Source organism: Sardina pilchardus, chromosome 13 (genome assembly GCF_963854185.1).
Source record: "Sardina pilchardus chromosome 13, fSarPil1.1, whole genome shotgun sequence".
Lineage (NCBI taxonomy): Eukaryota > Metazoa > Chordata > Actinopteri > Clupeiformes > Clupeidae > Sardina > Sardina pilchardus.
This window is the reverse complement of record NC_085006.1, coordinates 22,028,016-22,055,765: the sequence shown is the minus strand read 5'-3', so window position 1 is coordinate 22,055,765 and position 27,750 is coordinate 22,028,016. Positions and strand designations below refer to the sequence as shown.

The window sequence follows — 27,750 nt, the reverse complement described above, 5'->3', positions numbered from 1 at the left end:
CGTAACTCCTACAGTTTGTGCCTTTAAGATGACTCTACTTCATTTGATACAAACCAAGAGAATATCAGCCTTGCAGTGAACATCAAGTTCTGCTTTATTTCTGTCTTTTGTTGTGTATGTAATGTAAAAGATGACAGGGCACTTATAGCTTGTATTCAGTTACGTACATTTTTATCCATTTGTTTTTTTTTGCATGGAGAACTCGGTAACCATAAGAGGAGATCAGAAAAATGTATGCTATTCATAACAGTGTTCACAGCAAACGCCATTCAAAATGAGTGTTAAAAATGAAAATGAAATGAAAATTACTATGTATTTATTACTATGCTATATCTATAGTGGTCCATCTTTTGGCATATCACTATCAACATCACTGCTAGAATACTGCTCTATGCACATCTGGAGCTGACCCAGGGTAAAGTTTCAACATGAGACTGCGGCCCTGTATTTATTTTAGACATGATGTTATACAGAGATGATGAAGCCCAACATGTTGTACTGATTTATTTCAAATATTTTTTTTAAATTGCACTTAGATCTTTTCAATAATCAATTAGCTCAATGATTCATTTTGGAAATAAATACATTCCGAATTGCCTTAAAGCTGTGTGTGTGAATATAATTATGAAGGGTGGCACTGTCATTTGTCTGTGGAGACGGAATTCATTCCACACTTGGCATACTGCTTCAGAGATGCATAAAACCGCTCATCTCTGAAGCCATAGATCAGGGGGCTTGTTGCTCTCGAAAGCACAGAAAATGCCAGAAAGTTGAAGTAGCGCACAATAAGGTACACTTCAATGTCTCTCATTTCCAGGATCTTGTTCTCCACGAAAGGGCAGATAATCTCCAGTGTGCACAGGACGAGTTGCAGGAGGTGCAGCAACAGCGTCCTCTGGCCCTTCGATGCGGCTTTTCTGTCGTCGCCCGAGGCCTTTTGTGCAATATGCATGATGGAAGCGTAGCAGAAAAGGAGGACGAGCAGAACGACGGCATAATTCAGAATGTACAAATTAGCCCGCATCGCCATGTGCCAGTCTTGCAACAGCAAAATCTCATAGTAGCAAAGCGTCAACTGGGAGAAGTAACTCCCGGCAGCGTAGGAGAGGAATATGACCAAGTCAACAAACGATTTGATAAAGCTCAGGAACCAGACAAGGGCGATGACGACCTTGGTCCGGTTCGGGGTGAAGATGCTGACGTGTCGCAGCGGCATGCATATGGCCACGTAGCGTTCCAGGCACATCGCCACGATGATGGTGGGGGAGACGTGCGTCAGGCTGTCCATGAAAATCACGAGCGGGACGCAGAACCCTACGGGCAGCAGGAGGACGGCGTGCAGAGTGATGACCACAAAGTCGGTCAGCAGGAGGAAGACGGCGTCGGCGAACAAGGTCTGGGCGAACAGGACGTAGCGAGCCTCGGCCCTCAGGAGGGGCCGGCGCAGGAAGACATAGAGCATGAAGAGGTCGACGTAGATGAAGGGCCACACGAGGACCTGGACCACGGCCGTGCTCGCGTCCTTTCGCACAGCGTCGGTGCCAGCAAGAAGGCCCTGTCCACTGCTGTTGGCGCTGCTGCTGTTGCCATCCATAGCTTATCTGCCGCACATAAAGCGAACAACTATGATACAGTGATAATGATCTCAGAAACATTAAGCATTAAACATGTATGTGTCTCACAATGTTGTAAATGTGTACATATGCTATATACTGTACATCATACAGTATGTAATCATTATAAGGCATGCACAGCACATGAATAACATAAGACACATTTTGAGTGAGCCCCCAGTTTTCAAGAATGTTACACATACTGTGGGTGTAACAATGCAAACACAAAACATGTAGAAATATAGTAAGGTTGAATGTGATTTGAACATTATTGGGTAATGGCAATTATTGACTATATACTTGAAAGTTTACATTAAAGACCTTAAACATTACAGTGATAACCACAAATGATTCTTCACATGTCACTCGATCAGTAGATATTCATTTCCAAAAGATGAATCTATCTCATCCACCTACAGTACGTTAGGTCTTGATACATTCTTAGAATTTATACAGTGTCGGAGGTCAATATTTGCATATTACAGTAGATTATATCAAGCAGCTGACGTTATTTCCTGCTTGCAACTTAACTGAATCCTCAGCTCTCTTGAGAAATAAGCTACTTTGCTGCGGCCTTCATCCCACTCATAATTGACACGTCATCACATGCTGTGTTCACACGCTACCTCTAGGAGCACCACATTGGACAAAGGCCACAGCTAACCAAATGACAAAAGAGAAGATAAATAGGGTTGTGCAGAGGGCCCAAAATGCAGTACTATGACCCAACATACTAATCCCAATACAGTGCTTTGACCCAATCTCAGTAGGCTACAGTGCTATGACCCAATGGCAATGTTCAGCCTCATAGATTTTGAGCTGCATTCCTATAAGTGTGTGAGGGCTGAAGACTGTCCCATTGTTAGATCATGAAGTGCATGCGGACTCAGTCACAAACTTTCTAAGCCCTTTCCCTAACTCAGGCTTTACCTAAAGAAATTGGCCACAGTTTACACAGGTAGACTTGTCTATTGTTTTTTCAAATGTAGGCAATGCTACCTCTGGTTGTCAGTTCTTTTGATTATAGTGGCAGTTAATTGTTGCACCGCACTCCAGAGACAGTGCGTTTCAGTGACTGGTGTCTAGTGAGGCCTGCCTAATAGTGTTGTGAGCAGCATGAGACATCATACAGTATAAGGGATAATGGACAACACGGTGTTCAGTTCACAGAAAATAATGCATGTTCGAGGTGGTCATAAGGCCCAGGCATGCTAGCATTTCTATTTTCTGTGAAGCGAATGCTGTGGAGTCCATTATCCCGTTCATACCACTGTTGCCACTTGCGTGGTGTTCATTCTCTGTTTTAGTTTTAAATGTTTTAATTGCTAAAATTGTCTTGTTTGTAGAACTAATTTCCTGCCACGTGTCAACTAATTTCTCAACTTGCAAGACAAACTGCCATTACTACAGTAGTTCTAAATGGATGGTTGCTATGGCCAAAGGCCAGTCATTAGTTTCATCTCTCATTGTCAAGCAGGCATAGGATTCTGAATATAGTTATATTTGGGTATTTTGGTTATATCATGTAGCGCAAGCTAAACTAGCTGGTTTGTTGCAATGTGGTAGTATGGTAGCAGGCGGAGGGGGGTGTCTCCAGGACGCTGGTCTCACTGTTAAGCCTTCATGAGATGTCGTGGGCCTAACTTAACGAAACATCGGTGAATGAGAGTGCCCACTTGATAACTCCAATGACATGCTGTATACTGTATACTGCTGTGGGATTGGCCATTTGTCTTGTGTTTGTGACCATTGGTTGACAGATTGGTGGTTAACTTGCTTCTTTAAGTTCATTTTGGACAGGGGCTTCTTAATATGTTTTTGCCTTGAATCAGATCGCTATTTTATAGCTTTGATGCAATGTGACAGTTCACTTTAACAGTGAGTTTGGCAAATTAATATAAGTGTGACACGACACTGGAGCTACTTCATGGGTGTGCAATTAACGAAAAATAATTTGCGTTCTAAGCAGGTGAACCTCAGCTAATTTCTAGGCTGAAGGCTCCTGAAACCCCTACATACTTTGGCCTATAATCAAACGCCTGACCTCGGAAAGTTGAGACACTATAGTTTCTTGGAAAACAACCAGAAGAACTGTGTAATGTACTGACACAGAGTGACAGAGGCTAGAACATTGTTTTCTCTTTCTGCCAAATGATAGGCATCTCTGACCTGACCACATTTCAGCCCTTTTGATACAGTGGGTCAGTTTTACAGTCACTTTACAGAGGCCTGTGAGACGATCTTGACCTTGATACTCTTTACCAAGCCCCACACCAGTGTGTGTGTGTGTGTGTGTGTGTGTGTGTGTGTGTGTGTGTGTGTGTGTGTGTGTGTGTGTGTGTGTGTGTGTGTGTGTCTGTGTCTGTGTGTGTGTCTGTGAGTGTCTGTGTGTGTTTGTGTGTTTGAGTATCCTCTGTGCTCAGGAGCTAGTTGCTATTGCTAAGACACAGGGGACAAATACAAAAACATATCTGTTTTGCTAATCAAGCATCAATTAGTTAGACAACAAGAATTGTTGTCATGTCTGCTTTGTTTTGTCATCGAAAGGCTAATCAATTATTCACAAGTCTAATTATTGCCTCTTTGTTTTGTTCTGTATTGTCTGTAATTAAGACCATGCCTGTATAGCATTTGGGGAATAATGAGAGGTAATTAGCAGTGTGTTCATTTGGAAGGTGATGCAAATCCTCTGCAGGTGTCACGCAGGCCTCATGTTTGGCCTTAACATGAACGTGGCTGGGAGTGCTGTGGCGCAGCAGGCTACAGCGCTCATACCACTTTCGGGTCCGAGTGCCCACGGGGACCCAGGTTTGAGTCCGGCCTGCGGTCATTTCCCAGTCCCACCCCATCTCTCTCTCCCACTTACTTCCTGTCTCACCCTTCACTGTCCTCTACAAATAAAGGCAAAAAAGCCCAATAAAACATACTAAAAATAAATAAATAAAAACATGAACGTGGCCAACCAGAGTTCAGCGATGACAGATACCAGTAAACATGGCCATGCAGTAAACAAGTGTGGTTTGGTTTGTTTGAGTGCATTTCATATTAACACAGGTCATATGTAACACTTCCAGGTAATGAGAGGCCAGTGGATGATAAACATCATGACAAAAATAATAGGAGGCCATTTAGTTTATTTAGTTATTGATAATCAAAATGAATGATCAAAACGAAAACACAGCGTATAATTCAGATATCACAATGTATCCAGCAGTGTTCTCATTTCTCTGTGGCAATGTGATGCATGATGGTACTGTATAATGCTTAATTGCAGCGTAAAACCACCACAGAAGTCATAAATGAGAGGTCTCTGCCATGATAACATGTCAGTCTAGTCATGTCATATAGTGTTGAATAGTTACAACTGTCCATGTACAATTAGATGGCCTCAATGGGCCTTAAGTGCTTCTTAATGAATCTGGGAAACGCGGCCAATGTTTCTTTTACTGTCTATGGTAAAGAAACAAGCCTTTGTAGGCCCAATTGGACACAGAAAAAAAAAATGATCAGCACATTATTGCATCACAACTTAACAACTGGATAATGATGACAGATATGACAAACAATAATGTCATATCATTGGGCATCAGCTGTCGAGGTGTATGGATTCTGCAATACCATATTTATAAAATGTTAAATTACATTCTTCAGTCTTCAGTCAGTCTTACGACATTTAGATCTATACTGAAATCAATGCTGAAGGATTTCACGTTGTCTCCCAACATTCAATAATGATTTCAAATTCCAATGCTCAGGTATTTTATTTTAACTACAGGGGTCACATTCAAATCCTGGTGAAATATCAAGTGTGCAATATGCATGGCATTTTTATTCAGAAAGATGTGCAGAGGAGTATTGAGTGTATAGACTTACTGTTGCACAGACATATGCAGCGGCCAGTGTGTGTACAATATAGTGGCATGTAATTAACTAACTTGTGATTAATACTTAATCTGTAGTTCTGTGGCATGGATGATGCAATTTTGTATCATAATGCATGGTACACTGTGCCCTAGTCTAAAGAGGCCCTGTTCTGGCTTGACACCTTAATTTGTTTTTTTCAGCGGTTAGAAGGGGGAAAACAACTGCATCGAGACCAAAAGAAGCATATCGTTTGAGAACGACATAAAACTTCTCGTCTCTTAGGCCATATATGAGTGGGCTGAGACAGCGCAGGGCAATGTAGAACACGATAAAATTGGAGTATCTGACATTAATAAACAACATAAAGTCAATCCTCAATATGGCCATCTCCACAAAGGGGCACACAAACTGACTCAGACACAGCAGCAGCTGGAAAGTGTGCAGTATCACTGTCCTCAGTCCCTTATGTGTGGACTTCTTGCTGTCGGAGGACGCAGTCCGTGCTGCCCTCAGGATAGCAATGTAGGTGAAGACGATGGCAGAGCACATGAGCGCAAAGTAGACCAGTAAGAGGGTTTGGCGCGCAGTGCTCACCCATGTCCGCAGCTGCATCATTTCTATGCTGCACACCACGTATGTGAGCAGAAAGGCGGGCGGCGCCAGCGAGAGGAACGACACAAGCGTGAACATCGGTATCAGCATGCTGACCGCCCATATGACCACTAGGCCTCTGCGTCGATTGTTGGGGCTTGAAATGTCGGCGTGCCGTAGAGGCATGCAGATGGCCACGTAGCGCTCCAGACACATGGCAACAAGTGTCAGAGGGGTACCGACGCTAAGCCAGCCCATGATAACGCACAAAACACAGCAGGGAACCCAGGGGATTGGAACCTGGAAGTATTGACCGATGAGTGCCAAGTCAGTCAGCAACATGAGGAAGGAGTCCATGAAGAGCGTCTGAGCAAAGAGGACGTAACGCGTGTCGGTCCTGAAGGCCTCCTTCTTCAGGAAAGTGAAGATCATGAGAGAGTTGACATAAAGGAAAATCCCCACCAGTACCTGCACAAGCAGAATCTTCTCATTCAAAGGCCTGGACAGATAACCAGTGACAGTTGTGTTGCTGCTCGTGTAATTCTGCATTGTAGCAAAAAGGTTCAAAAGACTTTTGAGTTACTGTATCTGTGGTATACCTGTTACTTGCTACACAGTATATCATCTCAAAGTCTTAAGCATGATAATATCAATTAACATCATTCTCCATTAATATATCAATAGCACACATAAAAACAAGAAGACAAGCTAAATAATTAAGGACACAAAAACAATCACAATTGTTAGATCATATAGAACCAAGTCTTATTAGAATACAACCATACAGTAACTATAACCATGAACAAATATTCTGTGCAATGTGCAATGTGTCACATATATAGTTGGTGCATCTCAAAATGTTGTTTCGTAATACTAGTTGCTACAGCAACAGCTGATATCATTGGGGAAGTGCTAAGTTAATACTGTATTTGGACTTAATGCGTCACCACTTTCTTTTTGCCTCTCTTTTTGCCTTGGTAAATCTGAATTAAAGGGACACTTCACCAATTAGCATTAAGCTTTGTATCTTTAGAAAACCAGTCATGTTTTTGAATGGTCGTGCATCATTCCCTCAGTTTGCCATGAGATGGGAGAAATACGGATTTCAATGAAACCCATGAATAGGACTTCCTGCTTTCAATGATGTAAAATGATGATTTTTACATCATTGAAAGCAGGAAGTCCAACATTGAAATCCGTATCCGTAATCTGTCTAGACGGTCTGTCCGTCTGTCTGTCTGTCTGTCTAGACGGTCTGTCTGTCTGGCTGTTTTTCTATCTAGATGGTCTGTCCGTCTGGCTGTCTGTCTAGACGGTCTGTCCGTCTGGCTGTCCATCTGGCTGTCTGTCTGTCTAGACGGTCTGTCCGTCTGGCTGTCTGTCTGTCTAGACGGTCTGTCCGTCTGGCTGTCTGTCTAGACGGTCTGTCCGTCTGGCTGTCTGTCTGTCTAGACGATCTGTCCGTCTGGCTGTCTGTCTGTCTAGACGGTCTGTCCGTCTGGCTGTCTGTCTGTCTGTCTAGACGGTCTGTCCATCTGTCTGGCTGTCTGTCTGTCTGTCTAGACGGTCTGTCCATCTGTCTGTCTGTCTGTCTAGACGGTCTGTCCGTCTGGCTGTCTGTCTGTCTGTCTAGACGGTCTGTCCATCTGTCTGTCTGTCTGTCTGTCTGTCTAGACGGTCTGTCCATCTGTCTGTCTGTCTGTCTGTCTGTCTAGACGGTCTGTCTGTCTGTCTGTCTGTCTGTCTAGACGGTCTGTCCGTCTGTCTGTCTAGACGGTCTGTCCTTCTGTCTGTCTGTCTAGACGGTCTGTCCATCTGTCTGTCTGTCTGTCTAGACGGTCTGTCCGTCTGGCTGTCTGTCTGTCTAGACGGTATGTCCGTCCGTCTGTCTGTCTAGACGGACTGTCCGTCTGTCTGTCTGTCTAGACGGTCTGTCTGTCTGTCTGTCTAGACAGTCTGTCCGTCTGGCTGTTTTTCTGTCTAGATGGTCTGTCCGTCTGGCTGTCTGTCTAGATGGTCTGTCCGTCTGGCTGTCTGTCTGTCTAGACAGTCTGTCCGTCTGGCTGTCTGTCTGTCTAGACGGTCTGTCCGTCTTGTTGTCTGTCTAGACGGTCTGTCCTTCTGGCTGTCTGTCTAGACGGTCTGTCCGTCTGGCTGTCCGTCTGTCTGTCTGTCTGTCTGTCTAGACGGTCTGTCCGTCTGTCTGTCTATCAAATTCAAATTCAAATTCAAATTCAAATTCAAATAGCTTTATTGGCATGAATGTAAAATTTTACAATGTTGCCAAAGCAGTAATTGCATCAAATAATTAGACATTAATATTAATTATAACAACAATTAATTATAGCAACAATTGACATGGACTATGGAGAATACTAATAATAAAAAAAAGAAAAAAAAAATGATAATAATAATAATAATAATTATAAAAGAACATTAGGACATCCTCACTCATACACACACACACATGCACACGCACAAGCACACACATAATGATAATAATAGTAATAATAATAATAATAATAATAATAATAATAATAAAAATAATGGTAATAATAATAGGAAAAAAAAAAAAAAAAAAACTTATTGGCTTGCCCAGTGGCTGTCTCTTGCTTTATGGCATTCTGTCACATATCGTGCCGCTAGTGGTAGTAATGTTGTGTATTCTCCTAATATGTATTTAATTTTGATGTCGTTATTTAAATTTCTGAAATGTGGGATTAGTTTTTCAAATTTTGGGAAATATATTAATCTAATGTTTTCTAATGTCTATCTGTCTGTCTAGACGGCCTGTCTGGCTGTCTGTCTGTCTAGACGGTCTGTCCGTCTGGCTGTCTGTCTAGACGGTCTGTCCTTCTGTCTGTCTGTCTAGACGGTCTGTCTGTCCGTCTGTCTGTCTAGACGGTCTGTCCCTCTGGCTGTCTGTCTAGACGGTCTGTCCGTCTGGCTGTCCGTCTGTCTGTCTAGACGGTCTGTCCTTCTGTCTGTCTGTCTAGACGGTCTGTCTGTCCGTCTGTCTGTCTAGACGGTCTGTCCATCTGTCTGTCTAGACAGTCTGTCCGTCTGTCTGTCTGTTAATTTTAAAATATTAAGGGAACAATTGCTAATGCTTTTGAAGGAAAATGCTAGACATGACTTACCTCAAGTTCACCGTAATTTCGCAAGATTGAAGTCAGGCGTCTTCTCTCATCCAAAGTTATGCACAGGTCACTCCATTAGTGACTTGAACTGAGTGCTTGCCGTTTGCTGCAGTAGCCTAACCGTTGAAAACCGGCTTCATACTGGTAAAAAGAGGCTGAGCCTTTCAATTTAAATATCCTTAGAAACAGACTCGCCGTGAACTGAATAATAACTTATTATTTATTAACATAACGTGCAGCTTATAAAGATATGTCGTGCCGTCAGTTGTACCGTTTGTTGGTCGTCAAGTGTATCAAGACATGCGCGGTACAAATTTCACAGACGAATCGTTACGTTTTCTATTTCGTAATTATGCGCATGCGCAATACGAATTTCACAGGCATTACAAATAATGTACTGACAGGGGGTCCTTTAACTGATTTAACTGATTTGTCTCAGCTTGGCTTAGCTTAGTTTAGCATAGCTAGCTATCTCAGTTCTTGAAATGGTTCAAATTCAGATTCAAACCCAGTCAAAGTCTTATAGTTGGCACAGTCTTAGTGCCTGTCTTCTTGTCTTTACTTTTTTACTCACTCAGAGCTTCAGTTTGGTTTTCTTCTTTGGTCTTGTGTAGAAGTTAGACTTGACCCCTGGATTGTTGGCAGTTGGTGCAGTTCCTCTGATTATTCAGCCAATGCTCCCCTTCTCTTAGTTTCTTTCCTATTTCCTTATTTGCTTCAGATTAATTTTGGTATCGTTTTGAAGAGGAATCACTCTTCATTTTATGTATTCATCAAGTTTGAATGTTTATCTCATCTCAAAAACAGCAAATAGCGTGACTTTTCACAAGCTCATTTCTATTGCTGCTATTGTCTAAGTTTAGAACTTAGAACCTAGACAGTCTGTCTGTCTGTCTGTCTGGACAGTCTGTGTGTCTCTGTCTGTCTGTCTGTCTGTCTAGAATACCTGTTCTCCAGAACACTAATTGAAACGTCCTTTACATTTACATTTTCATTTTACATTTCATTACTTAGGCCACTTAAGTTAACACCTGGAGGAGTATATCATCATCATCATCATCATCACCATCATCATCATCATTCATCATTATCATGATTATTATCATCATAATTGTCATTATCTCTTGTTTCATGTCATTTATTTCAGGCCTATCAACTTGACCACTAATTATTCAGACTGGAATCTGTGACCCCTGACTGTACTTTCCAGACTCAATGATAATTCCTTAGTGTATCTGATGAAATCAATGTCTGTTTGTGTTCTGTTGTTCAGGGGCTGTTGCTAGGACACAAGGGACACAAGTGCAATATGTTCTGCTAATTACTTTTTTAATTAGTGTGCAGAATGTTTGTTGTCAAATGCATCCATGTTTTCCTCATCAACAGGTTAATAAATGATTCACACAATGAGCTAATGACTGTTTGCAAAAGCAAGTTGCCATTTTTAGTTATTAATGATACTCTTTGTTTTAATGTTGTTTGTTTTGCTGGGGAATATTGACAAACTATGTGGCATGTAGGCCTACCCAAAGATGATGCAATTCCACACACACCTGACAAAGTGGGAGCATGGATCATGCAGGCCTCACATTAACATGATCTGGTTAGTGGAAGTTAACGTTAGATAAAGTGCAAGTAGCCCACAAACCACAATTAACACACTATGCAAGCATCAGTTCATACATTGGCACTGTACCTTAGACCTTGCAGGGGAGCTACACCAGGCACAGTTAATAATCACTATATCAATGGAGCTACACCAGACGTGACAGTGGTGTGTACATTCGAAAAAATAGACCAAAAATGGATTTTACAGTTTGAGAACGGAACACTTCAGTTACGCACCTGCTTAGCTCCCCTGTTAGACACTTGTATACACAGACACTGGTATTACACCTTACAGAGACACTCGAACTTACACAGACACTGGCATCAGACCTTAGGCTCTTATAAATCACATAGTAACATCACTTTAGATATGAACCTCATTCTTTGGTTCTAACTCATACTGTATGCGTAAAGAGTTTTAGAGTTGTCAGTGGTGAGTGGATGAGTGGAAACAATTTACAACTTCAGAAAGATGATGAGGGGAAAGAGTGTAAAATGAATCTAGTGGCTTGGTATTGAGTGTTCTCTGATCATTTTTGCTTAGTCATTGAAATATTTTGTTAGAAACATGAGTCATTTATTCATGTGATTAGCTGACAGTGTTGTCCAAACCACCTTACACTGTAGGGACAGTCCCGTTTGGAGGTGCTCAGGGTTAAGTGTCTCGCCTACGGCCACAACAGTGGCCATGGGAATTGAGTGTCTTAGCCCACTTCAACTGGCCATCAAATCATTGAGAAATCCAATCAAAAATGTTTTAACATAAACACACAGCGGCATGAACAGTCTGTGAACACAATAATAGTACATATTGCAACATTGAATTATTGGCTATTTAATTTTGTGTATGACTGTGCAGATATGAATTGCAATAGAATATGTAGTACAGTACATATTCAGTTCTCACATAAGAAATAAAGTAGGGCCTTGTGCTTTAGGCCTTCATCTGTGCATGATGCAATGTTTTACAAACAGACATCTTGAAAATGTGTCGCCATCGTGAAGAACAGGATAAAAGTCTGTTGTTTTCCACAACGACCCATTGGGATTAGAATGGACATCATTTGCAACGTTTATCCTTAGAGACACAGTAGGTCAGTCAACAAACATGTTGCTCGGTGAGGTCTGTATGTCGGAAAACATTCTCTGCAATGTTTTCCCCACCATCTATGGGTTTGCAAACAAACCGAATTGGTACCGCTAATTAGTCTTTGAGGTGATGAGAGATAATTATGGAATGGCAAGCTGGATAATTACTCTCCAAAGGCCTAATTAACATCTAAGGAGCAATGTGACCTCACAAGCACCTCCTCAACCTGCATGGACAAGTGTTTTGCCATGGCATGATAATAATACTGCAGGTTCAAGGGTCAATTCTGTCAACTGCTTTTGTTCAGGCTACTTGTGGACATCAGTCCTTTAAAGTAAAAAAACTTGAGGTTAAAAAAAAATAGCTAGAGTTGCCCAGGCACTTGCTTTTGGCCATTAAAGAGCCAAAGAATGAGGCCTATTCATCTTTCCAGCATTTCTCAGGCATTTCATCCAGTTTCAAACAAATGAAACTGAACACAGTGAACAAAGTGAAACCCATGTCATTGTTTATCCTGTTCCAGTCCACTGCACAGAGCACAATGCACATACAGTAGTGTATTTCTGTAGTTTCTGTATCTCACATACCTTCATGTAAAATAAAGACTTCACACAAAACATATGTTGTAGCTTTAAAAGTATTGGATTGTTTTATTTCAACATTTCAGACTAGATAGTGGATCGCCATATCTTGGTCCTCCGACATGATCATCAATAGCACCGACTTCTTCTAGTCAGTACAACAAGATTGAAAAAGTAAAGAGTGTGAACATGTGTATATGGAGCATGACACCCCCTTGAAATGACAATTCATGTTAATCTCAATAAATCTTTGACTCTGGTAGAAGCCTGCTAATCAAATTATACATTCATTGACTTCAGTCTGGCCTGAAGCTACAATATGAAAACCTAAAAGGCCATTCTGACATTTTCCAATATTGAGGCTAATTCGAAACATGGATACAATCATGCATATGGAACTGCTATAAAGAAATCTGATGTTATTCCCTATTGTCAAGGAGGAAGTGTAGGTAGCCTGTCCAAACCCAAAAGCACCTTGATTTAATAAATAATAAACTATACTGTAATTTCCCAACTATTAGCCGCGGCTTAGGCCTATACATTGATTTTGCAAAATGTCTTCAGCTAGGAGGTTAATACATGTGGGCAGTTAATAAGGTATTAACATGATTCTTTTTTTAAAAAAGATAAATATTTTGACTTGCATAAAACACTGTCCTACAACTTATACCTAGCACAATGCGGCTAATACACAGAAAATTACTGTAAAGACACGTAATTCGGTTGTTAAGTCTGACCTCATTGGTCCAACAGCTTTTTCTTAAAAAATGCAGCCAGACAGTTTTTGTAACCTTAAAACCATGTCACCATCACCTCTGTTTTAGTAAGAGTAGAACAAAATTATGTAACTTTAACGGAGTAATTACTGTATCTGTGCTGCCAGATGATACAATCAAGGGTAACATCCAGGCTTCCGCGAGTAATAGGATTTTATTAGATTGACGAAACAAGTGAGCAATAGGAGGACGATTTTTTAAAGGCTACTCTGAATAGCGGATTTTTTATTCTATTTTACTGTCTACAGAAGAAAACAAGCTGCCCAGAAAGCTGTTGGACCCGGAAATATATTTATTTTCCATTTTATCCCATCGCCACTTAATAACTGACCTGAATAAACTAATAAAAAAAGAATGTCACAATAGGAAAGCAATATAGTGTGTTTTTCTGTCACCATGGCATCACATCCAAATTTGTCAGGGCCAAAACGCTTCTGTTCGTCCCTTGGAGAACTCCCCTCATGCTGATTATGGTCTATAATCATTTATATAAGTGGCACTCTTGCCACCTCTCTTGGCAGTTAGGGTGGCAAGCCAAGGACCCTTGGTCAGGTACAAGACTGAATAAGTGTTGTTTTCCCAATTACTGTATAACTGACTGTATAATTGACTTTATTTTGTATTATGATCATGTATTGTGATATTAGGGTCAATGGCATGTGATTGTAGAGATAATGTGTATTATGAATACGTGCATAATTATGAAAAATTCTGTATTGAGCATTTTTTTGTCAAGCTCTGCAATAATGAACAAGGGTTGAATATATCCGACTGATTTTGACATTTTATTTTGTTCTTTGAGTACGCCAAGTGTCTGAGTACTCTAAGTGTCCTGTAGCTGATTGCTGACTGTCTTTGACAGTGCTTGTTGAATTACGTTTCTAAGATCTGTTTCTCCAGACAAACCAGGGAAGAGAATGCAAAATACAAGCGAGGGTGGCTTCTCTCTTCCTCCTGTGCAGGTCATGCGACCGCTGAATGATCAAGCTATCATCGTCCAGGTGTTGATCAGCCTGTTCCTCTATATCGACCTCCTCATGATCGTCACCTTCTTCAAGAAGGAAGCCTTCCACGCCGTCACGCGCTACATCTTCTTCGCCCACACCCTGATCTGCGACTGCACCTTCCTCGTCATCTCCGACGTGCTGCTCCTGCTCAGCTACCTGCGCGTCGTCATGCCGACCAGCCTGTGCGTGCTGATCTGCGCCGTGGTGGTCAACCTGAACGTGGCCACGCCGCTGACGCTCACCGCCATGAGCGTGGAGCGCTACGTGTCCATCTGCATGCCGCTGCGCCACGCCGAGCTCTCCACGCCGCGCCGCGCCGCCCAAGGCATCCTGCTCGTCCAGGCGATGGCCTCGGCGCTGACGCTGGTCACGCTGCTCAGCCTGGCCGCCGTCATGCCTCTGGACTTTTACCTGTCGCGCCGCGTGTGCAGCCTGGAGATGCTGCAGACGCGCGCCTGGCAGAGGAGCCTGACCAACGCCGTCTCGCAGTGCTACTTCCTGCTCATGGCGCTGGCCATCTGCTTCTGCTACGTCCGGATCATGGGGGTGGCGCGCGCCGCCTCCGGGGCCGACCGCAGCTCCACGAACAAGGGCCTCCGCACGGTCGTGCTGCACGCGCTCCAGCTGTTGCTCTCGCTCATCCAGCTGTGGTGCCCGTTCGTGGAGCTGGCCGTGCTCCAGATCGACCTGCACATGTTCGTGAACCTGCGCTATTTCGACTACGTGATGTTTATCTTGGCGCCGAGGTGCCTGGTGCCTCTGGTGTACGGACTGAGAGACGAGAGCTTTCTGGCGGCCCTGAAACACTACGCGTTCTTTGGCTGCTACAATAAAATCGCACCTGTGACAAAACACAAGAAAAATCGCAGGAAAGCGTCACAGAGATTGCAGACTTAGAAGTGTATCACAAAGCAATTGTTCAGATGCTCACTGCCTGACTGGTTCAATCATAAATCACAGCTATATAGTGAACCTCAAAGATGTTTACCATAATGTTCATTTGCACAGTCATGTGATTAAATGCCCACTTCCATCCTGTTCTTCCGCCTTTGTTTGTACACTGTTTACTCTTTAACTGCTATTTTCAGCACAGACTCCAAAGAACAGGAACCCCAGCCTGTTATAGACTGAAACTGAAAGCAGTTTCCTAAATATTAATGTTTAAACTACTTTTCTAATACTACGATAAAATGTGGCAAAACACAAATAGCTATTTTTATTCAATTATTGCTGTGCATTGAATGAAATATCCAAGCAAGTTCTATCTTGACAAATCTCTCAATTTACCCCACCCTCTCTTCACAGGTTACTGTAGGTCACATCAGTACTTTTAGATTCTTGGGGAAGATAGTTGACTGGCGTTTAACAGACAGATTTATCCAGTATGACACAGACTTGCAATGGCGTGAATGAAACCAGGGTGAACTGATTGTCAGGCATTACCACTGCTCCACTAGACTTGCAAAAAACTGTAGTTGCATTTGGTGGTACACTACTTCTCTTGTCACCAGGCCCATTACTTCTGAGCTGTGCACAGTTAGTGCAACATGTACACCATATGTATTTTACAGTGAGCTGCTTGAAAGTATAAGGGCCCAAGGTCCTGACAAAGTGCATAGTCAGATGACCTAAATAACAAAAGAAGAACTGTGACTAGGCCTACATGGTTATATGGGGGTGATTGAACAGCACTTCCACATCCACATACCTATATGAGGTGCCCCTGAGCAAGGCACCTAACCCCCAACTGCTCCCTGTGCGCCAGATCGGAATCACTGCTCCAAGTATGTGTGTGTGTATGTATGTGTCTACACTACACCGGATGGGTAAAATTTAGATGACAAATTTACTAAAAGGAATTTCCTACAGGGCAATAAAGTATAACTTAAAGTACACAATGAAAAATGTAAAAAGCTGTTGCAGCCATGCTGCTAGTATATCCCTGCCATGGTCAGGTGATGTTTTCTTTGCTCCCAAAGTGTCACCAGTGATCAAAACATTATACCATTAAATCACCTTGGAAGCAGAGAAGACAGTGAGCAGACATTTTTCCTTTTTCCTTTGCCCCGGTCAGTATCTGGCTCCTGTTGTAATATATACGGTAGATGTGCTTGCATTCTTACATTACAGATGCCAAGACAGGCCATTCAGTAAACAGTGACAGTGTACACTACTCTATTATTTTTCAACTATTTATTTTTCCATTATTTTTGTTGCTATTTATCATGACCGCTGCTAGTGGCCACATAGGTTTAGCCAGAGTTTTTTTTTTATTTACCTCCGTCAAGGAGGTATATGTTTTCATCGGGGACCCGCCGGCGGTTGTCTGTCTGTCTGTTTGTTAGCAATATAACTCAAAAAAGTAATGGATGGATTTCGATGAGATTTTCAGAGAGGGTCGGACATGACCCACGGAAGAAACAATAAAATGTTGGGAGTGATCTTTAATTCCGTCGGGATTCTGTCGGCGTTTATGTATTTAGCTTAGTGGTGTAATGGCATGGCATGACCACATGGTGGCGATCTGAATAGTTTAGGTTCAAATGTATGACAACCTAGGAAGAACAATGCAGGCGGAGGTAGCTGCGCTCTCTGAGTGCTTTTCTAGTTTATCTATTTTTTCTTTGAAATTTGTCTCAACAGTTCCCAGAACACTGAAAGACCAGGCTGCACGGAACTTGGTGGGCATGTAGGCCCACAAGGATGACATGGAACCATTTTTCGAGTACTGTTTTGATCCGTCGCCCGCCCTTGAAAGAAGGGTAGGCCGGATACAGTTTTATGTGAATATCTCGAGAAACGTAAGGCCTAGGATGACCAAATACTTTTCTATATTGATCTCTAGGGGCCATGTGAACACATCCCATATCCACTCATTTGAGGCATAGCACCACCTTGTTAAAAAAAAAAAAGAAAAGGTAAAAGCGATGCATTGTTCAAATGCACAGGTTCAAAATTGTATGAGATTTGAAGTGCAGAATCATGCACGCATGCCAAGTTGAATTTCTTTCATGGGGGGCCACATGCATGCACACACACACACACACACACACACACAGAGTACACATGCACAGAAATGCATGCACGCACGCACGCACAAACACATGCATGCACTAACACACACACACACACACACACACACACACATGAACACACCCACACGCACAGACACACTCACGTGCTCATTTGTGTTGTGTTTAAAGGGGAGAAAGGCCCAAACATGTCATAAACATTATAAACAGTCATAAATGTTGACATAATGCTTCTGTCATTAAATGTCATTCGGTCTTTGTCATGACAAGCTGGAGTTAGGGTTAGGGTTAGGGTTAGGTTTTGGACTAGGGTTAGAAGTTAGGGATAGGGTTCACGTGTCATACACTCATTTACATGCACAAAAGTACGGGACAAAGTTGGAGATGGAAACAAATTGACAAGTGTGATTTGTTTTTGCGGAGAGAATGTGCAAGACTGAAATTCATTACGATGTGAGAATTACCCTTTCAGATCATTTTCAATGTGCTGAGTACCCATTTGAGTTGTGTTCAAAGGGCAGAAAGGCCTTAAAATATGGTTAAACTTTACTTGGCGGTATCTAAGAGTGACATGACACTGTCATGAATGTGTCATAAACATTATAAAGAAGTCATAAACGTTTATGACATAACACTTCTGTCATTAAATATCATTAGGTGTTTGTCATGACAAGTGAGGGTTAGGGTTAGATTTAGGGTTAGGGTTCATGTGTTATGTCACATGTCACTCACATGTAAATACCTAAGTAAAGTGTTACCAAATTACAAAATCTAAATGAGCAGGTCTGTAAAATGTATCTTTACCATTCTGATATAGCCATAGTTGGCACAATATGGGAACCCCCTTTGCCCACAGTTTGCCAAAGAGATGGCTTTCTTGAAAGACACAATGATATGATGCTGCAGGCCCATCATCAATTACAAGGGGACGATTTCAACAGCAAAAAAAAGATGATTCAATACAATAAAGACACAGAAGTTACATTGGATGAGTATAGTCACGGTTTGGACTCCACCTCACAATCTTTGGAGATCAACTCCCCCAACTGAGGCAGATATAAGTCTTTGGCTTCCTCATCTCTACACTATGGAGGGCAGAGAGCTGCTATGAACTGACTCATTGCACATACAAGACATTCATATGGTGTGTGATTATTTCTGAGGTAGCACAGGGAGACAGGTTGCAAGGCTTTATTTGGGATTTTGTGGTCCGTGATTTTGTCTTTGTATTTTTACATATATGTGACTCTCTTATAGGCATATTGGATATTTATTGCAGTATGATGTATTTAAACAGTTTGTAAGAATGTTTGTGAATTTTAGTGTGCTCAAGCCTTCAAATATCAGTGTGCATTTACATATTTTGTTTCCTGTAATTGTGACACTTGTTATTGAAGACTGGAGGATAATTGTAAGTTATAGATGTACGTCCTACTGAATCAAGACACATGGGATGTTGAAACATTAGCTTTCCTCATATTTGATATGTTTAGGTTAAATAACTGCGTACCCATACGGTACTTTTGCTGGCTTGAGAGAGGCTGTATAGTTATTTGAAATCAGTTTGAAATCAGTTCAAGAATTGTGCCAATACTTCATTCTTCTGTCTATTTCAGTCTATGCAGAAGAAACTAACATGCAAAACACAAGTCAAGGTAACATCTCTCTCCCTGCTGGTGGGGGCAGACGGCCTATGAATGAGAAAGCCCTTCTGATCCAGGTGCTGATAGCTCTCTTCCTCTATGTGAACTTCCTAATGATCTTCACTTTCTTCCAAAAGGAGGCCTTCCGCACAAACACTCGCTACATTCTGTTTGCGCACACGCTCATCTGCGACTGCGCCTTTCTCATCTTCACCGACATGCTCCTGCTGCTCACCGTGGCCCGCGTCGCCATGCCGACGGGCCTGTGCATCACCGTCTGCGCGCTGCTGGTCAACCTGAACGTGGCCACGCCGCTGACGCTCACCGCCATGAGCGTGGAGCGCTACGTGGCCATCTGCATGCCGCTGCGCCACGCCGAGCTCTCCACGCCGCAGCGCGCCGTCCACGCCGTCCTGGTCGTCCAGGCGATGGCCTCGGTCCACGTGGTGGTCATGCTGCTGAGCCTGTTCGCCGCCGCCATGCCGCCGGGCTTCTACTCGTCGTCGCTGGTGTGCAGCCTGGTGATGCTGAACGCGCGCGCCTGGCAGAAGCACCTGAGCGACGCCGTGCTGCAGCTCTACTTCCTGCTCATGTCGCTGGCCATCTGCTTCAGCTACGTCAAGATCATGGGGGTGGCGCGCGCCGCCTCCGGAGAGGACCGCAAGTCCATGAACAAGGGGCTGAAGACGGTGCTCCTGCACGCCCTGCAGCTCGTCCTCTCCCTCGTCCAGCTCTGGTGCCCGCTGGTGGAGGCGGCCGTGCTGAGGATCGACCTCAAGGTGTTTGAGATCGTTCGGTACTTTGACTACATCGCGTTCATTCTGGCCCCCCGTTGTCTCATCCCGCTGGTGTACGGCCTCAGGGATGAGAGTTTCACCCTGGTGCTGCAATACTACGCCTTGTTCGGCTGTCACAAGAGAGTCGCTCCCGTTAACGGGCATAAACGGAGGAGCAGATCAACAAAGAAACAGGAAGCGGGAACTGTGTAGTAGCCTTACACTGCTGATTAAGATCCAAGTCTTGATTCACTAAATGTTTGCAGATATCAACAACATGAACTTTTTAAGCTGTTGCTGCCACGGCAAAGAATAAAGTTAGAAATCTATCATTTGCCATCTCAAAACAAATCATACTCATCCATAAATGGTAATGTCTGGCCTTCTTTTATCAGTCATTGTTGAATTGTGATTTCCTAAATTGTCTTAATTCCCTCCTTACAGTACAAGTTTTAGTTTTAAAACACAACATACATGTTCAGAGTACTGTGAGACCCACTGACACTATTTTCACACTTCTGATGTTGGGCTTGCTCTGACTTTGAATCAAAACCTACTGTTGACTAAACTGAAAGCATACTAATAAAAAGACATCATTTTCCAACATCACCAGAATCACTGCTAAAACTGAATCAGTTCTGACAAGCCCATGTGCAAGAAAGAAGGCTTGCTATATGACTATTGCACACGTTCCGTTTTATTTCATTATATTATTTTTTCGAAGGAAGATCTCTCATTGTGGTTCCTTAATATGGTTTCATGAAATGATATTGTTCATATACAAAACTACATAGTTTTTTTTTTTTTTTTAACTTTTGCTCGATGATATGAAGCATAAGCCACACTCTATTGCCAGGCCATTTTGCCGCAGGCCCTTCCTCAGTGGCCCTGAAAGAGTGGTGATACCTTTTCCCTTACTGCAGTATCTCTACTGCTCCCAAATTGTACACAGCCAATTCTGGAGTGGTTGGAACCATACTTATTGTGCATCAGAACACTAATGGCTGAAATATATATTAGGTTTAATAATAGGTATATTCAGCTATGTTGAATCAGTTGCGGTGAATAGTGACAATGAAAAACAGTAAAACAGTGAGCAGGGCTCTGAGTATATGTCAGACAAGGGATCCTATCATTATTTATTGATTTGTTTTCCTCAGCTAATTGTTAAAAAAGTAGTTTTTTTGGAGGTGGATGTATGTTTCTAAAATTGATAAGCCATTCACCACAAGCATGCACCGACAGTGCTTGATTTTCAGATTTGGAATAACCAAGTAGCCTATACCTAAATATAGCCAAATATATAGGGCAACTTCTTCCAGTCCATTATTTTTGAAAAAAATAAAATGTTGCTTCAAGTGCTCTCTTAGCCTGTTTACAGGTTTACAGATGGGCAATTACATATTTAGAAATTGGCTGTCACTGCTGTTATGTAAACAGACTGTCCCATACAATATATAAGGGAGGGCAATTGAGCAAATACCTCACTGGAGCCTATAGTCCTCAACTCGAAGGCAAGACCCGCACACAGCACAGGTGATAGGATCATGCATGACACTGAGGACATAAATATTATTTTATATTATATTGTCACTTTTATTACATAGACAATAATTATAGTTGACTGGACAAGACATTTCTTGTGCAACTGTTGATTATATGTCGTCTTAATTTTGTTCATCCTCTGACTTTTATTTTTACCTGTTTACCTTGATTAGTACTGTACATTTGTTTAACATTTTTAACATTTGTTAACAATTTTTAATTGGCTAGCCATGAAAGTATCAGCAGATTTTATAAGGCACATGTCCATTTCAACATAAAATGGCTTTTATTTCTATTATAACATCATCATAAATGTCTAACATAATTTTTGGATACATAAGAAATATACTTTTTTTCTTTTAGATATGGTTGAAAATCTCTCTCAGATCTCCTTTAACATCACCAGAAAACCAACTAATCTATTCTCCAGGCCTTTGAATGAGAAGATTCTGCTTGTGCAGGTACTGGTGGGGATTTTCCTCTATGTGAACTCTCTCATGATCTTCACCTTCCTGAAGAAGGAGGCCTTCAGGACCGACACGCGTTACGTCCTCTTCGCCCAGACACTCTTCATGGACTCCTTCCTCATGGTGCTGACCGACCTGGCAGTGATCCAGAGCTACTACCAGTACACAATACCGTGTGCTCCCTGCGTCGTCCTCTGTATGCTGATGATCTGGCTCCAGTTCGGCACCCCGGTGACGCTCGTGGCCATGAGTCTGGAGCGCTACGTGGCCATCTGCATGCCCCTGCGGCACGCCAACATCTCCAGCGAGCGGACGCAGCTGGTAGGCCTCGTCGTCATTTGGTGGCTGAGCGCAATCCCGCCGTTCCTCGTCCTCTTCCTGTTCCTGGAGTGGGCTCCAGCGAGCGTCCTCTCCTCCAGCATGATCTGTGAGGTGGAGCTGCTGCTGCCAAGGCAGTGGCAGGCTAACTTGAGGTCGGTCGTGGCGACGTTGTACTTCCTCTGGATGTCGGCGGTCATAGTGTTCACGTACTTCAGAATAGTCAAAGTCGCGACAAAAGCTGCTTCCGGGAACAGCAAATCCACCATTAAGGGTCGCAAAACTGTCATTCTTCATGCAGTGCAGTTGCTGCTGTGTTTAATTCAGTTCTGTTGTCCTTTTGTTGAGACCGCTATTCTCAGGATTGATTTGAAACTATTCATCAACGTGCGATATTTCAATTTCATTAGTTTTATCTTGGCCCCACGTTGCCTAAGCCCACTGATATATGGATTGAGAGATGAGAAATTCTTATTGGTCCTTAGGTACTATGCCGTTTTTGGGTTAAGTAAAAAGCCCACTGTTCATTCGGTTAAACTTGAAAAGCAGTAAGTCAATGTTATCTCATCTAATCAGGCAATATGTGATATTTTATCGTAATTAATGTCAGCATCAAATGTTCAAATGAAGATTTTGTTTCTATACAGTTGTATATGTTAGAACACTTGTATTTGTGAACACCTAACACCTTTTATAAGTATATTTTTTGGGCTTTTATGCCTTTAATGATAGGACAGTTGAGAGAGACAGGAAGTGAGTGGGAGAGAGCGTTGGGGTGGGATCCGGAAAGGACCACGGGGCGGGAATCAAACCCGGGTCGCCGGCGTGCGGTGCAGGTGCCCCAGCCAGTCGCACCACAGCTGGGGCCAACACCCAACACCTTTAACTACGGAGCTCGGGAGGTGTCATTGCAAAATGTTTGTGATATAAAGAGAAAGTTTTACAAAAATTTGCAATTGTTTTGCTAAAGCAAATTATGTTAATTTTATATATATATATTATTTTATTTTATGTTTAATTTCATAAAACCTGTGCTCAAATCTTGTCCTCATTTTAGTATGTGCTCATTTCAATCATGCAATTTTAATTATTTTGTTCACAAGTTTTATTCACAGAAATTGGGCCAGCACAGCAGACCAACTTGTGCTACTATGCTACACACATACATACAAGTTCTCCTGCAATGCATAATTTCCCTGTAGTCTGATGTTGCCATACTCAAAATTCTATTCAGAATTTTGAGTCTGTAAACAGAGCATGAAATGTGACTATCTTGCTATATTTTGCTTACATGTTCGCTCCAACACTGAAGACAGTTTGGCCAATAATAATAAAAAAATCCTCTTACATCATAACGTGCTTATTCACTAGGTGCTACAACCAAGCAGGTCCATGCACCAAGTTCAAACACACCTGACAAAGCGGCCTTCCGTGCATATATATAGCGCATTGTGCATTGTAGGCCTAACCACTCTATTCTCATTCATCGTCATCAGACCACGACATATACATAGTAACAATAACACACACATATCATCAGCAGTGACTCATACATGAAACATTATAACATAAGACCAGGTTGAAGTTACAGAACAGAAGGGAGTCATTGTTAGGACATAAACAATACCTCTTTCCAAATAAGGCATAGGCTAAGGCAAACAACAAGTTACAAGCTAATATTCACAATATCGAACCCTAAGAACAGGATAAATGGTTCAAGGTTGAGTGCTGCTGGCTGTGAGGATGAGGACATAGGGACCGTCTACAAAGTGCAACACCAGAGATAATAGGAGAGAAGTGACATTGATGAGACCAGCACTGTTGTAAAAGTTGAACAGATTTCAATTCTCAGTGCTCAGAGTGATGCTGAAAAAAAAAAAAAAAGGTCAGCGCCAAGGGTTTTTTGCCGCTGGATAGTGGATACACATTCCCCCAAAACCCTACATCCTAGGATTTGTATAGAAAAAGCCGCCGCCGCCACCGTCGGTGCATACAATGAGATTGATGGACACAGGCCATAACAAACATTCTGTTGTGCTGCCTTGCCATGTCGCCTCCCGGGCTTTGCATTTGGTAAAGAAATGCGGGAAGGATAAAACAGATAAAGGGTTTTCAGTGATAGATGAGCTGGATTAGGACCTACAGTGTATGACCTTTCCATCTATATAACAGATCTCTATATATTAATTGATGAAAACATGATGAATAAGCCGTGTAAATCATAATAGTCTCTAATCTAAAAAATGTGTAAATATCTCATCAATGCACAATCCCTACACACACACTTCCCAAGAGATGAAATTACAATTGTAAGCATGACAGACACAATCACATGTGGCCTGCCCACCTTATGCATATATATAAAATGATCTCCTGCCCATGTCTCGGTCCACACTTATCGCGGGTAATGAATGATCTGGGCAATATCAAGCAACTGTCAAGTAATAATTATATAGTCAACAGAGATAAAGGGCATGCATTATTATTAGATATCTTATCACTCCGAATATATATATTTGCATTAATGCTGAGGTGATTCATGTTTCATTGCTGTTGCTGTACTGTATGTGTTACTTTTATTGTGTTATTATTGTCCTGTAACCAGGTCTGAGTGACAACGATCATGAATGAGACCAGCAGCCCGAGTGGAAACAGCAGCGCTGAAGATAATCTGCTGCGGAGCAGGGACCCTGTGCGCGTGGCCCTCTTCACGGCCCTGGTCCAGGTCCTGGTGTGGCCCTTCCTCTACGTGGACTTCTTCATGCTCTTCGTCTTTTTGAAGAGAGAGGCGCTCCGAGCGGAGGCGCGCTACGTGCTCTTCGCCCAGAGTCTGTTTGCGGACTCGTGCATGCTGTTGCTGACGGACTTTGTGGTGGTCACGATGCACGTTCCGCTTCTGCTGCCCATCGGGATGTGCCTCCCGCTGGTCATGTTCATGGAGGCCCTGTCCAACCTCTCGCCGACCGTCATAGTGGCCATGTGCCTGGAGCGCTTCGTGGCCATCTGCAAACCGCTGAGACATGCGGACATATTCTCCCCCAGACAGACGTTCATCTGCATAGCCTTCCTCTGGAGCCTGTGTTTATTCATACCCATTGTTGATCTGTTTATCGTATTTGCTTTCGTCTCCAAGAGCTATTTCGCTAGCCTGAGCTTCTGCTACTACGAAATCATGTTTGTGGCCCAGTGGCATATGTTGATGAGGGGAGTCTTTTACATCATGAAGTTCTTTGCCATTCTGTGTATCTTGCTGTTCTGTTACGCCTCCATCATTGTCGTGGCCCACAGGGCGTCTGGTGATGACAAGCAGGCGGCCTCCAAGGGCCAGCGCACGATACTGCTCCACCTGCTCCAGCTCCTCCCGTGCACACTGGAGGTCATCTGCCCTTACGTGGAGGCCCAGGTTGCGAGAGTCGATCTAGAAGCGTACCTCATTGTGCGCCTTTTTAACTTTTTGGCATTCTCTATTTTTTCTAAGATACTGAGCACACTCATCTACGGCTTCAGGGATGAAACGTTTTTCACTGCCATGAAACGCTATATTAAGCCTAGAATAAATGATATTTCACATAAATGAACAGCACTGGTATGTCATGCGTGTTTATGTATTTATTGTATGACCTAATGTTAAGACTATGGTGGATATCTTATATATCAAGACATTTTAAATATTGGCAAGAATTATGACCTAAAGGAACTAAATATGCTATCTGTAGGCTTTTTATTTGCCATACAGTGTTGTAACCAGAAACAGTCAAAAGACAAGCCTAACCATAGAAAAGCATTACTACGATAGTTCATGTCTGTAGTTAAATTCTTAAGTAACGTTGTTCACGTCTTGCTTAATGATGATACATCTGTCCCTGTCTGTGTCTTATGCGACGAGCTCTTTCTAACCATAGACATTTCTCATCTGGTTAACAGTCTATTTTAATAGCACACCCTACAACTGGAAATGTACTGTACACCAAAATGGTTCTATTGCATGCTTCATATAGCACCCCTAAATGGTTCTTTAAGCCATTTTGAAGGGCCCATCAAAGGAACTCCTAATGGTTCTGCATGGTTTCATATAGCACCCCAAGAACATAGAAACATACACTCCAAATCCTGTGGTCTGCTGACTGGTTGGCAACAGACAGCCCACCATTTGCCACTTGTGGCCCAAATCAGTAATACTCCTTCTTTCTTTTTCAGAACGTTTCTTGTCTTTTCTTTTGCAACAAGTAAAGTCGATAAGTTGAATTAAACTGCTAAAGGCGACGATGGTCCAAAAGCAGACCAGATGTAGTACGCCAATGGACGCAAAACACCATCTGCAAATCTGATCATAATCTTTTGGATAGATAGCACATACTGACAGAAATTCACAGAGTTTAGTAGAACTACAGACAGTTATTGTAAAGGCTCCATCACAGGCATAGAGGTAACTCCTGCAGAGCATCACCTCATTAGCTAAGGACGCCAGTAAGCCTCAAGACTTATAGTTAACACATAGCTTGATACACTTGTTCTAGCATACTCCAATTGTAACGACCTTCCTCTTGGGCCTTAACATGATGTGGAGTCTGACGTCAGAGTTGTAAAAATAGGGGTATTTTATTTCATTAAATATTTTGATTAAAATCTATAGGGGTCAAGTGCAAAACGTGACACACAAAACAGCATGGTGCACCCACATGTGATGAGAAATTCAGGTCTCCACAGCACACTGAAGGCAAGCACATGGCTTTGTTATCAAGTTACTGTAACAGTCAAGTCAACTGGCAAATGTACCACTCAAAGGCTGTTGCACTGCTATTGTAAGGCCAGTGGGGATACGGAGGTGCATAACACAATCATCAAAGGCTGATGTGTAAATCAGGGTAGAGAATATTACAGAAAGTATTCAATATGTTTTGTGCTTGTGTCATGTGTGTGTGTGTGTGTGTGTGTGTGTGTGTGTGTGTGTGTGTGTGTGTGTGTGTGTGTGTGTGTGTGTGTGTGTGTGTGTTTGTGTGTGTGTGTGTTTGTTTGTGTGTATATGAGCTTGTGTCATGTGTGTGTGTGAGTGTGTGTGTGTGTGTGTGTGTGTGTGTGTGTGTGTGTGTGTGTGTGTGAGGCTCAAAGAGCCATATCTGTAATAACATCTAATGATAGCTACTTCATAGCGTAGGCCTATGTTTCAGACTATCTGAATCTGTACTCACTTCATTCAGATATCAGTGAATTAGGCCCGGACTTGTGAGGGTATAGCCCACTGAAATATTAAACTTTATTAATGTCAAAGTATTACATTGTTTCTTGCAACAGTCACTGCTGAGAAATGGCTATGAAATATATGGTTATTAAAAAGGTTATGGTTATTTAAAAAGTACCCTCTAAATGAGACACACACCCAATAATAATACTTTTAATCAGTTAATCGTGTTCTATGATGACCCCCTTATAACTTTTCCCATACAATAAGGGGATCCTGAATAAGAGGGTGGATAGGCTAGCCTTGCCATGTCAGTAACGTTTCTATGAAAGCCTCTAAGAATTCTTTATTTGATTGTACAACACTGTCCCTTTAATGAATTACAAAGGCAATGTTTTCATCAGCACGCAAAAAAACGTAATAGACTGCCCACATGAAAGGCTATATAAAGAATACATTTCTAATGAAGGGCCATATCACTCCACTAGAGTCAGGGTGTCACGGGTGAGGAATGATCACT

General features: G+C 42.4%; 5 protein-coding genes across 5 annotated transcripts; 3 read left to right on the top strand and 2 right to left on the bottom strand.

Moving 5' to 3' along the window:
• Nucleotides 1–640: 640 nt before the first annotated feature.
• LOC134099199 (odorant receptor 131-2-like) lies at nucleotides 641–1,594 on the bottom strand. Its single transcript, XM_062551990.1, has one exon. It carries the CDS (start codon nucleotides 1,592–1,594, stop codon nucleotides 641–643), a length of 954 nt encoding a protein of 317 aa, XP_062407974.1.
• A 2,438-nt stretch (nucleotides 1,595–4,032) lies between these two features.
• LOC134099198 (odorant receptor 131-2-like) lies at nucleotides 4,033–6,617 on the bottom strand. The gene is made up of 2 exons (XM_062551989.1): nucleotides 5,711–6,617; nucleotides 4,033–4,052 (listed from the first exon to the last, which is right to left on the bottom strand). Exons 1-2 carry the CDS (start codon nucleotides 6,615–6,617, stop codon nucleotides 4,033–4,035), a joined length of 927 nt encoding a protein of 308 aa, XP_062407973.1.
• Nucleotides 6,618–14,228: 7,611 nt separating this feature from the next.
• LOC134099197 (odorant receptor 131-2-like) lies at nucleotides 14,229–15,167 on the top strand. The gene has a single exon (XM_062551987.1). It carries the CDS (start codon nucleotides 14,229–14,231, stop codon nucleotides 15,165–15,167), a length of 939 nt encoding a protein of 312 aa, XP_062407971.1.
• Nucleotides 15,168–18,995: 3,828 nt separating this feature from the next.
• Nucleotides 18,996–19,934, top strand: LOC134099196 (odorant receptor 131-2-like). The gene has a single exon (XM_062551986.1). The coding sequence runs from the start codon at nucleotides 18,996–18,998 to the stop codon at nucleotides 19,932–19,934; it is 939 nt and encodes a 312-aa protein (XP_062407970.1).
• Nucleotides 19,935–21,631: 1,697 nt separating this feature from the next.
• On the top strand, nucleotides 21,632–22,603 carry LOC134099195 (odorant receptor 131-2-like). Its single transcript, XM_062551985.1, has one exon. It carries the CDS (start codon nucleotides 21,632–21,634, stop codon nucleotides 22,601–22,603), a length of 972 nt encoding a protein of 323 aa, XP_062407969.1.
• The last annotated feature ends 5,147 nt before the right edge of the window (nucleotides 22,604–27,750 follow it).

What these genes read in the sequence shown, in the direction of transcription:
- LOC134099197 (XM_062551987.1), top strand. Translation starts at nt 14,229, where the DNA reads ATGCGACCGCTGAATGATCAAGCTATCATCGTCCAGGTGTTGATCAGC.
- LOC134099195 (XM_062551985.1), top strand. Translation starts at nt 21,632, where the DNA reads ATGGTTGAAAATCTCTCTCAGATCTCCTTTAACATCACCAGAAAACCA.
- LOC134099199 (XM_062551990.1), bottom strand. Translation starts at nt 1,594, where the DNA reads ATGGATGGCAACAGCAGCAGCGCCAACAGCAGTGGACAGGGCCTTCTT.
- LOC134099198 (XM_062551989.1), bottom strand. Translation starts at nt 6,617, where the DNA reads ATGCAGAATTACACGAGCAGCAACACAACTGTCACTGGTTATCTGTCC. An exon ending in CAAACGATATGCTTCTTTTG is followed by an intron (nt 4,053 to 5,710) that starts GTCTCGATGCAG and finishes CCTGTGTCTTAG; the next exon opens with CAATAGCAACTAGCTCCTGA.
- LOC134099196 (XM_062551986.1), top strand. Translation starts at nt 18,996, where the DNA reads ATGAATGAGAAAGCCCTTCTGATCCAGGTGCTGATAGCTCTCTTCCTC.